This window comes from Trichophyton benhamiae, assembly GCF_000151125.1.
Source record: "Trichophyton benhamiae CBS 112371 chromosome Unknown Abenha-G-c-322p01.r1, whole genome shotgun sequence".
Classification (NCBI taxonomy): Eukaryota; Fungi; Ascomycota; class Eurotiomycetes; order Onygenales; family Arthrodermataceae; genus Trichophyton; species Trichophyton benhamiae.
Window position 1 is genome coordinate 996990 of NW_003315110.1, and position 15135 is coordinate 1012124.

The 15135-nt window shown below is 48.2% G+C and overlaps 5 protein-coding genes across 5 annotated transcripts; 2 read left to right on the forward strand and 3 right to left on the reverse strand.

Annotated features, from left to right (window-relative positions):
• Window positions 1–1845: 1845 nt before the first annotated feature.
• Window positions 1846–3263, forward strand: ARB_06183 (uncharacterized protein; the record flags this gene model as incomplete). The annotated part of the gene is made up of 2 exons (XM_003015825.1): window positions 1846–1983; window positions 2043–3263. 2 exons carry the CDS (start codon window positions 1846–1848, stop codon window positions 3261–3263), a joined length of 1359 nt encoding a protein of 452 aa, XP_003015871.1.
• A 907-nt stretch (window positions 3264–4170) lies between these two features.
• Window positions 4171–5208, reverse strand: ARB_06184 (uncharacterized protein; the record flags this gene model as incomplete). The annotated part of the gene is made up of 1 exon (XM_003015826.1): window positions 4171–5208. The coding sequence occupies one exon, from the start codon at window positions 5206–5208 to the stop codon at window positions 4171–4173; it is 1038 nt and encodes a 345-aa protein (XP_003015872.1).
• Window positions 5209–8996: 3788 nt separating this feature from the next.
• On the reverse strand, window positions 8997–10742 carry ARB_06185 (MFS maltose permease, putative; the record flags this gene model as incomplete). Its single annotated transcript, XM_003015827.1, has 2 exons — window positions 8997–10355; window positions 10422–10742. The coding sequence occupies 2 exons, from the start codon at window positions 10740–10742 to the stop codon at window positions 8997–8999; spliced, it is 1680 nt and encodes a 559-aa protein (XP_003015873.1).
• A 962-nt stretch (window positions 10743–11704) lies between these two features.
• ARB_06186 (uncharacterized protein) lies at window positions 11705–12217 on the reverse strand (the record flags this gene model as incomplete). The annotated part of the gene is made up of 1 exon (XM_003015828.1): window positions 11705–12217. One exon carries the CDS (start codon window positions 12215–12217, stop codon window positions 11705–11707), a length of 513 nt encoding a protein of 170 aa, XP_003015874.1.
• A 1173-nt stretch (window positions 12218–13390) lies between these two features.
• ARB_06187 (uncharacterized protein) lies at window positions 13391–14635 on the forward strand (the record flags this gene model as incomplete). The annotated part of the gene is made up of 1 exon (XM_003015829.1): window positions 13391–14635. The coding sequence occupies one exon, from the start codon at window positions 13391–13393 to the stop codon at window positions 14633–14635; it is 1245 nt and encodes a 414-aa protein (XP_003015875.1).
• Between the last annotated feature and the right edge of the window lie 500 nt (window positions 14636–15135).

A 15135-nucleotide genomic window follows, 5' to 3' on the forward strand; every position in this document is an offset into this window, starting at 1 on the left:
ACGTTTCTGAAAAAAAAATGAAATGACGGTTAGTCCACTAAGTCCTGATGACGACATCAATCACATTATCAATACATTTCCTCACCTTTGGACTTGTGGATCGCCTTGTGCTCACCCTATATGTTAAAGGTCAGCAACACCCGAGTTTAGAGGAGCCGGTCTCAGCACCTTGTGAGACAGTACGGAAGCGTACCCAGCTACGCTTAAAGCAGTCCTGGGAGCAGAAGTAGCTTTCAATCCCAATTTTAAGACACGCTGGACATCGTAGACTTCCTGCTGCCTGACTGCAATCCACCCCGCTACAATGTTTGTTGTCTGGAGCGCTCATATCTGCTGTCAAATAGATGGAACACAGATTCAGAATACAGCTCCTATCTGCGACTAAAGGCCAGGTTCGAAGAGAAAAGCCTATTAGTTCTTCTCTCCTGGAGGAGGTGATCTCGTCGTGGTAAAGCAGCTGGCCGTTCGGTTGTCCAGAATCTCCGCGATCAAGATCTGCAGCTTTTTTCTTCGCTTCCTGGTTACTAAGCGACGACGCTTGAAATAGTTAGCCGCGCGATAATTATTACTCCTTTCGGACAGTCGACTTCAACGCCTCGCCTTGCACAAAATACGGAGTAAATAATATACTAATATACTCCATGAGCTCCTCGAGGACGGCCAGCGTAGATAGATATCTTCCATGCAGGTGATATAGGCGTGGATGGACTCATGTTGCGCCGCGCTTCATAGGCTCGCTGCTCCGTATATAACTAAAGTAAGTAAACCTGTCCCGCGTTGTCACCTTCCGGCCCAACACCGCAAACCCCTGGCCATAATAAAGGCACACCGGACGCACTTGTATTGTCAAGTTCCTCGAGGCCGAGCAGCCCGCTGACACTGCAAATCCAGTTTCATCTCCCTGCAAGTGAGAACCTCGTGAAAGAAGACGGCTCCTTGAGCCAGCTGCGTGGCGTTTCTTACATAACCGAATTCCACGCCGTTGATTCGCAATAGCCATCCCGGTCCAGGGGTTGCGCCCTGTTCCGCCCGCCTGCCGTCCAGCCACATACATTTTTTCGGGACTCATCAGCAAATTTCTTTCAACGCCTTGGATCTTCACAGCGTGTGCCTGGCGAACAAGAGAGGTGTCTACGGTGTTACATACAATTCCGACCAGGGTTTCGCAGAGTCCTGTCGCGAAGCGATCAAACCAAGTTCTGTGTCACGTCAACCACAGCGAAGAAAAATAATATTCCGTGGTCTCAAGGGGTCGATGTCCGTCCATAAACGAAGCCAATGGAATTACTAATATTGCCCCAGATGTTTATTTAACAAGTTACGGAGCAATGGATATTTAACTAGCTCCGTGGACTAGACGTCTTCTGGAGCAAATCCCCCAACTTTGCCAGCAAGACTCTTATTTTCAGCGACAACACGTCAAAAACGACGGCTGTCAAACATGCAGAAGGTGGTGATTGTAGGGGCCGGCCCCGTCGGCTCGCTGGCGGCTCTCTACGCTGCTATGAGAGGCGATAGTGTCGAACTCTATGAGCTTAGAGGAGGTACGTGTTATAAGCTGCCATTGTTTCTTTCATCGAGTGAAGTGTATTTCGTACAGCGGGAGGAAGCCAGGTTGATCTATTCGACGGGAAATAACTTGTCGCCGGAACCAGTGGATATGTTGCCTGGTTTTTTTTAATCCCGCAGCGCCCCCTGTGGAATGCCCTTTTTTAACAATGCTCATATTATATTGTCTTTGGCAGTTGACTTACAGTATGGTTAGATCCGCGCGATTCCGCAACTCTTCCGTTAAATTTCACAAAGTCTATCAACCTCGCTATATCCGAACGTGGATTGAATGCGATGAGATCCGCCAACCGGTCCGGATTTGTCGAAACCGTCTTGAGCGAAGCAATTCCAATGACAGGTCGCATGATCCACGGACGTAACTCCGCAGGCTCTCTATGGGAGGCTTCTCAGGACTACGACGTCCATGGAAGAGTTAGTTGTTACTACCTACTTTATTTTGCCATGAATCGCAGGCTTATATTTTCCCATAGTATATAAACTCAATTGACCGGGGGAAACTCAACACAACTCTCCTGGATGAGCTGGAGAAAGAGCCAAACGTCAAGATATTCTTTAATCACAAACTCACGGGCGCCGATTTCAAAAATAAAAAAGCTTGGTTTGAGCGAAAGAACCCTGGAGATACCCCCGGATTTAGATCTACATCCAACGGTGATGACAAGTCCATTAACCTCACCCGTGCTCCAGAGCTGGAGGTGCCATTTGATCTACTGATAGGCGCTGATGGGGCCCACTCCGCTGCAAGATATCACCTCATGAAATATACCCGCATGGACTATCAACAAGAATATATCGACTGTTTATGGTGCGAATTCTCGATTGCACCCTCCAAGAATAACGACTTCCAAATTTCTCCACACCACCTGCATATCTGGCCTGGTGGTGACTTTATGTTTATCGCGCTTCCGTCTCCGGATAAAACATTTGTTTGCACCCTATTCGCTCCTGCCGAGCATTTTGCAACTCTGGAAAGTGATCCAAACATCCTCCTCAAATTCTTCCAGACCCATTTCCCCGGCGTCTCTCCTGAGTTGATTCCGCCTGAAGACCTTATCAAGCAATTTAACACGAATCCTCACCTTCCATTGATCAGCCTCAAATCTTCTCCTCATCATTATGGCTCCAGTGCTGTCATACTCGGCGATGCCGCCCACGCTGTGGTCCCGTTCTATGGACAGGGGCTTAATGCAGGTCTCGAGGACGTTAGGGTTCTTTTTGAACATCTAGATAAACAGGGTGTATATTCTGCGTCTAATGCAGATAATAGCCAACGAATCGCATCGCTTCGTGCGGAAGCCCTCGATGCATACTCCCTCCAGCGGATTCCGGACGCCCATGCCATCAACCATCTTTCTAGGGAAAATTTCATTGAAATGAGAGCAGGTGTGAAATCGCCGGTGTACCGGATGAGGAAAGCTCTTGAGGAAGCGCTTTACAAGTACTTGCCTGGGCTTGGTTGGTCTACGCAATATGCTCGTGTTAGTTTCAGCAACGACCGCTACTCAGAGGTAGTGAAGGCCACGAAAAGACAAACAAATGTCCTCAGCAAAGCCATGCTTACAACGTTTGTTTCTTTGGTTGGCTTCTCCACCATCGGCTTATGGAAATGGCCATGGTCTAGAGATATTATTACTAGAATGCTACATGCTACAACTCGAATTGCCAAAGGTATCGAGAGATCCTTGGCCTAAAAAAGAGCAATGTGCGAGGCGTTCTTGTTATATTTCTTGTGTACTCGCGTTCTCGGTGTGATCTTTTTGTCATGACCACTTTCTCCTATGCTTTGATGTAGAAATAGATAGAAGAGCCTTATTGTGCCAACATACTTTAATCCGCAACAGAACCAATTTCGAATGATAACAACGTACTCCATCGCTCATGACCATATACCATTGGGCCACGTATTCAACAGATGGCCAAATCAGCACAGAACAAGGATGCATATTACCCAGATTGCGCTATAATAGGAAGAAAAGAGCAAACTCGATGCTAATGGTAATCAATGGGAAACGTAATCCGTATTTAAGGAACGCTGTGAACGCCATTTGCTGTTCAGTAAAATATCTAGAGCCCGTAGCATTCATGCCAGGCAACAAAAATGTCAATCAAAAGTCATTGTTTAGGGAAGGAGCAGTTGGAGGGGGGAAACACAGGCTTTGGTATATATATGCACAAATAATGGTTCGTTCCCGATTACTCCCTGAAATAACAATAAGTGATAGAGAATGATGCAAGAGGACAGGAGAAAGGGACAGGAATACCCAGGTTTCAGGTTGGGGTCATTGGATAATCCCAAAAATCGAATTCCAGGAAGACAACGGCAGGACGTTCATTTCCGGCTCCCTGATGGTATGAAATAACTCGAACTCCATATGTGGTGAAATCTCCCGTCGATTCAACAGCATGGGTAGAGGAAAATTGGAAAAAAAAAAAAAAAATTGTTGGACGGGGCGGGAACATTTTGCCATAAAATGGGCAATAGATGGCTTTCATGAAAGCGATACTTCATGGAAATGAGGAATAAGTGGATAAAGTCATAAGGAGTTGGGAAAAGTGACTATTCATGTTCGTATAATATACGATCAGCCGCATGCCCAATTAAAAGAAACTAGGAGTATGATTCCGTCGCTCATGAATTTGCCTTTCTGTTCGGGAATACAAGAAATCAAAATATTCCATCGCAGGGGCGTCTTTAAGTATTTTAGCGACCTGTGTTCCGGCAGATATAAGTTGCAAGATGTTTCGATCATCTCTCAATGGGCGCGACTGGTTCTTTGCTGTGTGGCGCATCTCTAGGGAGTTTTCGAGCACAGTGATGAACTGTTTTATTTGGCCATCATATAAAACGCGCGCAGGGATGCGGCGCTTAGTCGCAAGCCTCCTGAGCAAGTGGACCCATTCGGTCCATTCACGGTCCTCTGGGGCTCTTACTTCTGATTTCTCAGGCTCCAGTGGGATTGGGAACTGGTATTTGGCCACAAAGTCAAAAGCGCACCGGGATAAGCGGTCGTTGATATCACACAAAATTTTCACTTGTTCCTGTACATTCAATGAGGTGGGCAGATGTGGCAGGTCCTTCTCCGGAATTTCAGTAGCTGCTGGGCCTGGGCTAGGCATCCTGAGCAGTTGTGTTGGTCCGTCAAACTCATCCCTGTTCCCGGGCTTTCGCCTCAAGTGGAATCTCGGGATGGAGTCCACATGTTCCTGGTTATTCATCTTCTTCATACGCCCCATAGAATGATCAGACTCCAAAGAAAGGGGCATTCCAGGATCAGATAGCCTGGAATTGTGATAAGACATGAACGGATCTTTCGAACCGTTACTAGAGTTTTGTCGCGGTAATTCGCCAATTGGTTCCAGGGCTATTGGGGGGTGGATGGTGGAGTATCGATCGTACGTCGTAGGTGGAGTGGTAACCATACCTCGACCTGTGAACACATCGAGCGGCCTACCAGGCCCGGGCTGCTGTCTTTCTGGGGAAGACATTTCTCCGTGGTCTCGGGGCGAAATATCCCATGGTGGTGAAATTCTAGCTCCATTAATAATCCGATGTTTAGCTACACTCATCGCACGATACCGAGTGATATAAGATGTTCTCTTGGTCCGTACCTTGCGTTTCGTATCTCTGGTGGCCATGGTAGGTCTGAATAACAAGGAATTTCGCGCTCTCTGTTTAACAAACTGGGACTGCTCGAATTGAATAAGTCTTTGATTCCGCTAAGCTCGATGCCAGGCTCCAGTGGGGAGATCCAGGACTAACCTGCGAAAAGGAAATGTGGCCGCATTGTTTCTTGGGGGATAGAACATTGAATCATTCTCCCGAAGGCTACCTGGGGATAGAGGAATGCTTCCTGGGTATGCCATTCTCTGGGGAAACACAAGCAACGTTATCAAGCCAAACCCGGCGAGCCATGCAACGGCTATAAAAAGGAATGGGAAGTAATTCTATATAGATTGTCGAACGCCTGCACCGAGCCAAAGAAAAGGAAAGGAAAAAAGGAAACACAAGAGAGGAAAGGCTTGAATCTAGATAGTCTTAATGTTCACACCGCTAATTCGCGGAGTTGGGCCAGGAAGAGGCGCAACAAGCCATCGGGGGTAAGTAAAGCAGCGGATAAAAGTAGTCAATGTCTTTCTTTCCAAGGAGATGACGGGTAAAGATCGTTAGTTAATATTGTTTTCCTGCGGCTTGGGTGGTCGGCTGGGAGGGAAACAGAGCTACGAGCAGTATAGCTTAGAAGGCGAGCAAACGGCTCCACGTACACGTCTGTCGTCTCACTATTTTTCTTTTCATGGGCATTATATGAACCTATAAATCCCGGAATAGGGCCTTGCAGTTGACACGACCCAAACTCAAAAAATGGCGCCCCGCACCACGAGAATGCGCCATCTGGTCTTCAGGAAGCCGATGACTGAATTTCGATCGAGGAGGCGGATGCAAATTAACAAGGAAACAAGCATCACATGGCCAAATGGGAGCCAGAGGGAGAAATTTTTGGGCATCAAAGAGTGTGGGCGGAGAGGGTCGGCCGCTTTGAACAGCCAATGCCGTGTTCAACAAAACCGTTTCTCTCTTCGCTGTATTCTGGGCCTATGGACCGGGAGATGGAAGCTCCTAGTGGTCGCCGTGAAAATAGCTTGTTAAATGCGGGCGCCTGTCCGTCTCGTTGAGCTGTCCCTTGCTAGGTAGGTTTAAACCCCTTGGAGACAAGAAGTCAACATGGAGAAAGGCAAGGGAAGGCCATGAAACCGTTGGCTGCCGGACGAATCCCATCTGCACGCAAGCCAGGTTGCACATCGTCAATGAATGCAGTGAAGCATTGAACGAGGCAGGCCCACAGCCTATAGAGATTGGGCACTTTCTCGGTCCGTCACCACTATGGGGTTAGGGAGATAGGCAATGGACCGCCAATTTTAGATCAGAACGGCAATGCAACCCCTGGATCTGCGAGGGTGGTGCTAATCGGTGCAAAGAATTAGTATGCTGTTCATCGGGGGGAAGTTGGGCATTGACGCACATCCACATCACTCGCGTTGCGTTGCGGCCCAATGTTTTTTTCCTTGCCGGCACAGAGCCAACTTCTGCATGGTCCCGTTCAAGCGATATGCTTGCTCTGTTGGCGTTCTGCTAGTGGCCTGTCAGCAAAAAAAGACGAAATCTGGCCTGAACAACTGCAGTTGGTGCGAGCAAATTGGTCCAACGACGTTGTGCAGTTTGACTCGTATCACAATCCCGCATGACTGTGGGGTGATTATTTCAGGCGGCTAGTTTCCCTCGAGGCAGCTTGGGTACAAGAGAGTCATGATGCTGAGCTCTGCTTTGGATTTATGACGATAAAATAATGTTTTCTAAGGCTGATTCTTCCATACAATAGTCCTCCCGTCGCCATGGTCAGCCAGGTTTGTGATCCAGCCGTGGATATAGTTAATCGCGATAATATAGGCCATCGGATGAACTAGGATTCCAGGCTCCAAGTGACCCAAGGTACATCGAGAAGGACCTGCAGGCCATGAAGGTGGCTGGTAATGAATTGGCCGGCTATTTACGTAGACATTTCACAAACGACCTGCTGTCGATTCTTGTTGGTTGGCTGGCCGTTTTATGCTAGGACTGAGCCTTTCGGCGTGTATACTCCGTACTTTGTGTGTCTGTGTCTCGTCCTGTAGTTAGATACGGGGCCCCCAGCGCCTTGCAAATAAGAGCTCTTTCGAAAAATCTCCTTCACTTTGTCCACCAGGACATACGCTGCCATCTCTGGTCAAGAATGCGTCTCTTCAGGGCCTCTTCAGACCTCGGCCGACAACTAGCTATCTTGTTCTCCAGCCCAACAAGAGCAGGACCTGCAACTTTCAGAGCCTGATTCTTCTCAGTGGCCACTTTATTCGGAGCTCCTAGGATAGCCTTCTCCGTTGATCAGCTTTGCCGGGGGAGGGGGTGCAAGTTGGATCGCATTCCCTGCTCGGTACTCTGCCTGCACATATATATCAATCCTTCCTGCAGGCTGTCCTGCTTTCGCCTCACTCTGAGCTGCAGGTCACAGCCATTCTGTTTGATGTCGGTTTGAATTCCAGCGCCAGGGCTCAGCCCGCCCTGCCCTGTCCGTGGGAGGAGGCATGAAAGGAGAGCCTGCGGGGACCCGACAGCTTTCGGCTTTTTGTAACCATTTATCTAACACCGAATTGTTCTTTTTTGCCAGTCACTGAGATGACGCTGAGAGGGATGTCCTTTTTCAACCTGACGTTCAGCCAGTCCGTCGTAGTTAGTTATGATTTCTGGCCCCGGCTGGAGCCCCTCAATGGGTCACGTGGGAAACCTGCGACGACGAAGAAACGACAACGACGACTTTCACGCCTGGATCAGGTCTATTGCCACGTTGGTTACCATTATTTGGTTGCGGCCTGTAGGGCAAATCTGTGCTTTTGAGACTTGCTTAACTACATAGATGAAGCCCTTGCAAGAGAGCCGCGGTACTCTCGATGTAGGTAAGCCAAACTGGTGCCGAGAAGCCCAAAAGCACAATCCCAGGTCGCAAGGAGGATATTAGGCACGGCATGGCCTGGAGATCAGAAGGACTATTGATGTCGAAAATGAGATCTGCTTAATGCATGAGAACAAAACTATCAGTTCCAGCCCGCTGCTGTCTACGTTAACTCGGGTGAAAACTTCCGAACAACGATCTCTCCCCAGAATTGTCGGTATAACATCTCATCCCGTCGATTCTAGACCTGCCTATAACTAGACGAGTTTGATAACTCTGTGGCAAAACATGTCAGAGATGCAAGCAACACTGGGAGGGGAAGCGGGATGATCTGCGATGTCCTGGAGTGTTGGCGTCAACTGCATAGAATATGAATTATCTGGCGATGGTGAAGCCCAATAATACTGGAGGAATAAGTTGATAGCTTAGATATTCACCTGCTCAGGCGGTATCTCAATCTGCTAGGCTGTCTCCACCAAAGAACCGGCCTTGAAGTTCCCCGGTTGTAAGCTGTGGCTTGAGGGAATGTCACTGTCCAAGACTGTAGTATCTTGACACCGATTTGTACCTGGATGATAGTTTAACGACTGCTAGCAAGAGCCTCTAAGCGATATTAAACCAATCCTTTACATAGTGTCCAGAAGGTGATACCCGCAGTATCAACCTTCAGCCCGCCTGGGGAGAAGATACACTTTTCCTCAAAGCTACCAGCTGTCGTCCGTAAATGACGCAGACTCGCTTCCGCAACTGGTATGCTAATACAGTGACAACAGGAGTAATACGGGAAGAATAATGATATATAAATACGTTCATTCGTTATTATATATATGTGTGTATATATATTTGATAAATTATGAATACATGGAAATATGTATTGAACGACAAATAACAACGCTCTAACGCTCAAAGCTTCAAAGTTCAAAATTTTTTTAGCCATAAAACACCCTAGGGTTCAATGTTCCCAGAGTCTTTCTCTTTATATGTGTCAATCACATTGGTTGCCACCTCTTCGCTGAACACATCGACCTCGGTAGAAGCAAACTTCCGTGCACTAATCCCACGCTCAAATAGGACGTCGAGCTCGGCAAAGGACCTCCCTTGGGGTTCCGGGAGGCGGAAGTAACTGTAGACGATGCAGCAGAAGCAGATGCCTCCCCAGAAGAAACCGGCATAGTTACCCCAATTCCATGCGCTAGGATTGAGCATAAAAGGGGTCAAAACATTGCATATAATAGCAACGATGTTATATAAGTTTCGACCTAGTACAATGGTCTTGATCTGGAGTCTCCGTGTTGAAAGTTCGGAGACAATCGAATAGGTAACCGTGCCAACAGAAAGTTGATAGAATAAAGCCCAAACGATCATCATACTTCCAGTAGCAAGGGATCCCGCGTCCCTGTGTGACTGTGGCACCAGACCAAGGAATCCCATAACCATCAGCATGGCGCAAAGGCCACATAGACCAGCAAGGTAGAGGGTCCTCCGGCCAATCCCGAAGGACATTAGGCCCCAAGCACCAAAGACTCCAACCATATTAATAGCATACTGCCCCATAGCAAACGAGTAGGCATGGGATGAGGACAATCCCGCCTGTTCCAGGAAGTAGGTTGAATAATTCGAAAAGGAGTTGCCGCTAAGGTTCTGCATAGCCCAGACCATGCATACGATTTCCGTTCGACGAAGGTCTGTTCCCTTAAAACAGTCCCAGTAGGTGGCTCCACGTGTAATTTTAGCCTCTAGAGCTGTTGTATGAAGCATCATAGCAATGGTCTCATCGGCATTGAAATCACTCTCGTCACTCCGACTAGTCAGCCGGAGAAGCGAGCGTTTTGCATCTGCAATGCGACCCTTCCTGACTAACCACCATGGTGATTCTGGGGCCATGTAAATTGCAATTGCGAGTGGTAATGGCCACATCCACTGTAGTGCATAGGGTATTCTGAAGGACCATTCATCTTCTCGATCCAACATTGACCGGATTACTCCTATGCCTATGAGCTGCCCAAGTCCCCAGCAGAGGTTAACATAGGTTGTCAGGTAACCACGTAGTGCCACGGGGCACACCTCGGAGGCATAGGTGATGGTAAGGGTCTGGAATACACCCCATGGAATGCCACAGAGGATTTCGCCCGCAAGAAGAGTTTGTACGTTCTGAGCAGTAAAGAAGAGGGATATAAAGGCAGCCAACCAGGCCAAAGATCCCAGGATTGTCCACCGATAACCAAAGCGTTCCGAGACCCATCCATTCAGGAATAAGCCGAATATCTCACCTACAGCTGCACCATTGCTGAGACCAGCTTGCCACTAAGTAAGAATTAGTATACCAGACTCCAAATATCCGTATCCAAGAAGGTTTGCTAGCAAACATACAGGCGCTGGAACTTGATAAGTCCCATCTTCTAGCCGTACTCCAAACTTTTGGTTGAATTGCCTGAAAGCGTAAAAGTTGCTTATCAGACTGATGTCGTAGCCTTCCATAACAATGCATGTTGAGATCAAAATGCTCCATGCTAGTGCCTTCGGATAGAGCCTTATTCCTTGCAGCAGCGTCATTTTTCGCTCCTTGTCTGTAGCAGCTTTCGCATTCTGAAAGATATCTGCAATCGGCGCATTTTCACCATCACTCTCTCCCACTGACAATCGAGTCGAACCAACATTGCTCGCATCGATGTCTTTCTTTTCGGACGCCATTTCTACCCCAAGATGGCTTATTCGTTCTCGTCCTACACAGTCTGATAGTGTCACAGATAAGCACGTCAAGATTTGCTGTTGCTGAGCCGTGCGCGTGTGGGTGGAAGAAGGTTAATATTTCGTTCAGGTCGACATCAGAGAGACATTATCCGGTAGTTATGTTGTATGGGTATGGATTGCGCAGGGCACTGACACTGCCGTCCTGGAACCGGCTGCGAAGAATAATCCAGCAACACGCGAGCGCAGGCTCCGTCGAAGTCCTCGCCCGGGGTTTTATATAGCGAGAGCCGGAGCTCGCTTTGCGGTGGGGAAGCCTCGGCCGCTCTGCTGGGATACGAGGCCGATAATTAAATCGTCACACTCAGTCTGGCTCAACGGACGCGATGGGAGAACATTCTCGAAGCAGCTCCTGTGCTTATCTCTGTTGCAATCGAGATAATGCATTCACCATGACTTGCGCCGAGCTTGGGGTGAGCGAGCTTTCCCTTTTTTCCTCGCCGGTTCGCGAGCATATTTTTGGCTTTCAGGGTGGAGGAGAAAAAATCAGCCAATCAGCGGCCAGAATAAGCTTGATAAAAATGCCATTGGCAGAAGCTGCTAGATACGTAAAAACGGGGATACGGAGTAAAAGAATGGGCACTTCGGCAGGTAAGAAGAGAAAGTCAGGCCAGAGAGTCTCATGACTCTTGGTGTTCTTACCAACTGGGGCTGGATGGAGGAACTATTGACGGGGTTGGGGACCTGGGAACAGAGAAGTTGCGGTCAAGTTCAATGTTACATACTTAGTGCATTGTAGCTTTCCTTGAAGACAATTAAGACATGGCGTAGTACGAGAGAAAAGAGAGAGAGAGAGAGACATAATAGTACATTCAACTGAAAGGGCGGATCAAGTGATCTATATACACAATCCATCAACTCCGTTCCCATGCCAGAAAGAAACCATGGCGTATGATACAACCCACCTAAACAGCACGACAGAGAACGAGTCCTCCGATTTTCTTCTCCACGCACTGCCGTGACTCTAGAATCCCACAATCCGTGCTCAGGAACAAACATTCACCAGGGTTCCTCAACCCAGCGATTGTGCGGCTCTTTGACCCTCTGACAATGTCCCGCAATGCTTCTGTATCCACGTATATCCGGCGAGTAGGCTTGCTGACCATTGATAGTTTGGAGAGCACTGGCTGGCTCTGCCAGTACTTGAGGCCCAGCCATAGTCTTCTTGATGCAATATTGGCTTGGGTCACTGGTTCGATTGGTTCTAATTCGTCATTGACTGCAGGTATATTCAGCAACATGTGCTGCGGTGGTGGTGTTGGTCCTCCTCGAACGACAGATGACAAGAACCCGGCCTCGACAAGGGCATTGGAGAGCGCAAGATGGAGATTCGAATTCGGGATGGACGTTAGAGCCAGTCGAGCCTTGCTGGCATTTGAAAGATGTGAACAGACGTGTGCGAGATTGACGAGCGACATCGTGGCCTGCCCCGAAATGTGTGCCAATATTAAAACAAGAGGGAACCCCTTGTTTCAACAACCAGACTCCTCTCCCGGTATCGTTGAGACAATATATAGGATGATGGAAATGGAACAAACAGCTCCAACAACTGTCCTAAAACTTTTTAGAGAGACCAGGTTAGTGTCTTTTACCCTTATGAGTGGGTGTCTCGTCAAAATACTAACTGTAGATATACAATTGGCAAGGGTATCAACCGTTGCACTGTTCCCGCTGCCGTCGCTGTCCCTCCTGGTTCTTCTTCCTCTTCTTCCCGCGTTCTTCAATCTTGAGATGCGAGAGAGCCCTTCCAGTTTGGGCAAATTTGAGATCTGCGGATAATAATTAATGCGGATAATTACTAATCATTATTTAGTAATCCATGACTAATAACTCTGTTAAGCGCCGGGAGCTTAGGTCGCACCTTCTGATTGGTTGGAGATTTGGGCTGCGCATACTCCGTACAACCGACGCAGAAGTTGGGACGATAAGAAGGCAACAAAAAGGAGGAGAAGCAGCCAGCAACGAAAAGATAGACTCTTGTTTTGCGTCTCTTCTCTGGCTTTTACCCCCACTGGAGGCTTGCTGTACAGCCTGGCAGTTGTGCAGTGGAAGGCTTTATTCTCGGCACCCGCCAGCTGTTCAACTGCTCCGTAGACATAATTGTCTAAAGGACGGTGCTAAAGATGCCCCCCCTCCCAGGCGAAGAACGGCTTCTGACCGTGTAAGTAATTGAATTAGATAAATTTGAAAGTCTGTATATTGTTGCTGATAGAAATTCCAGGTTCTCGGATGTTCATTATTACTTTACGGCCCCCTCCCCGCAGCCTACACACCACAGATTCGATAAGGGGTCCTATCTCTATATCTACCATAACCCTACTCAGGGTGGGTCCAGAATTGAGATTGCGAACAATCCTGGGACCCGTGAACAGGATGCCTTCAATGGCTGTAGGTCGTTTATTTCATATATATAGATTGGGTTTAGCAGTGTTGTTAAGCTCTAACGGTTTGCAGCGTTGTCATCTATCCACCTACGAACTTCTGATACCTTTCCAACACTCTTTACACTTACGGTAGATGGATGTCGAAACAGTATGGGGGTGTCTCCTCCAACTCATGGGAGCACTGAGCATGAATGGCGCTTAGGATGGATGAATCCAGTGGATAGAAGTATATCATACTTTCGTCTGCATACGCTTGATCTATATTTCTGGACTCTGGACGATGCAAAACAATTCTTAGCTACCGTTAAAAGGTTGCTAGCCCCCAATCAGCTGGAAAATATACAGCAAATCCAGCCATCTTCCCAGCAAGCTCCAATGAGTGCTGTGGTACAAAACCTGGAGAAGGTTGCGATATCAGATCCTGGTTATCAGCAGCAGCAACACCAACATCAACAGCAGCAGCAGCAGCAGCAAATAAGGCCTGATGTTCATAGCATAAAGAACATCCCGCCGCCACCACCTCCGCCTCCACATCCAACCATGCAGCCCACGCCTCCCGTTATCCCCGCTAGTGTCCAAGTTGTGACCCAACCTGTTAGTCCGATAGATGATGCGGCATCTCATACATCAACTGCCCAAGAAAAGAAAGAAGCCCCGGCATCGTACGCTCCCCTTGCGTATAATCCTGCTGCCCCACCAGCTCCAGAGCCCATAAAACCTCGTGAGGCGACTCCTCCACCCCCCGATGCTGCCGAAGGCACAGGACTTTCCACCCCGGGCATGGGAATGACTTTCGCACCACCTCCTACTGGAGAAATTGAGAGCCCCCAACCTGTTCAGCCTCATGGTGTGGGGAATGTTAGCGGTTCTAACCCGCAGCCTTACACAGTTCCAGGAGTCCAGGGGACATACTCGCCTGCATCTTCGAGTATTAATCAGCAATCATACACCCCAGGTCACCCCCCACCCGGTGGTATGTCTTTTGGACCTCTACCAACAACTGCCACTGTCCCTCCGACAGCTCCTCCAACTACTGCGGCTAGCCATCGTGGAAGCTATGGTTCAACCTTTGCGCCGCCTCCTCAGGACCCTAATGCACACTTGTATGGCCAGCAGACTTTTGGGCCTCCACCAGTTAACCAATATACTCAGCATCCGGCTCAAAACCATAGTCATCTTACCCGACGAGAATCACAGGCTTCCCAGCACTCTGCTGGTGGATATAGCTATAACTATCCCCAGCAGCAACAGCAACTGCAGCAGCAGCAGCAGCAGCAACCCAGGCCAAGCGACTATTCCATACATCAGCAGGTCTATAATCCATCGGGGTCCGATCAGCCTCCCACCACCAACAGGAATGAACCTGCCAAGTATAGCAAACTTGGCAACAGTGCAATGCGAATGGAAAAAGGGGTTAATAAACTCTTCAAGAAATTGGAGAATAGGATATAACTTATGACAACTCGAAGTTATAGGTAGCTTTTTGACGACACGACAGATGAATTTTCTAACATACTACATGACTATCTACATTCAATCTTGTGTTTATGTTTCACCATTAAGGCCTTCAAGCAAGCGTTTTTCTCCAACATTATACTATATTATTTGCTAGGAGTTTAATATTAGCATCAAGGGACAAGTAAAATCACATTTTTCAACACTCATGCGGCCTAGCTGACAAGCAACTTACTCCGCCTCGAGAAACATAAAGGCTAGGGTAGCTGAAAATATTGCCAGCAGTGGTCTCCTGTAGCGAGGCAGCCACAGATGTACTTCAAGCCTTGAATGACGAAACGTAAATGGAACTAGCTGATTCGGTACGAAAGGCTTAAACGGAGACGGGCGATCCTCGCCCATGCGACCTCGTATTTAGGCAAAGGAGGCAGTGAAGGAATCCTTCGAGAATCACTCTGCGGCTGAGTCTTGAGCGCCTGATGGCACCTATTTAGGTT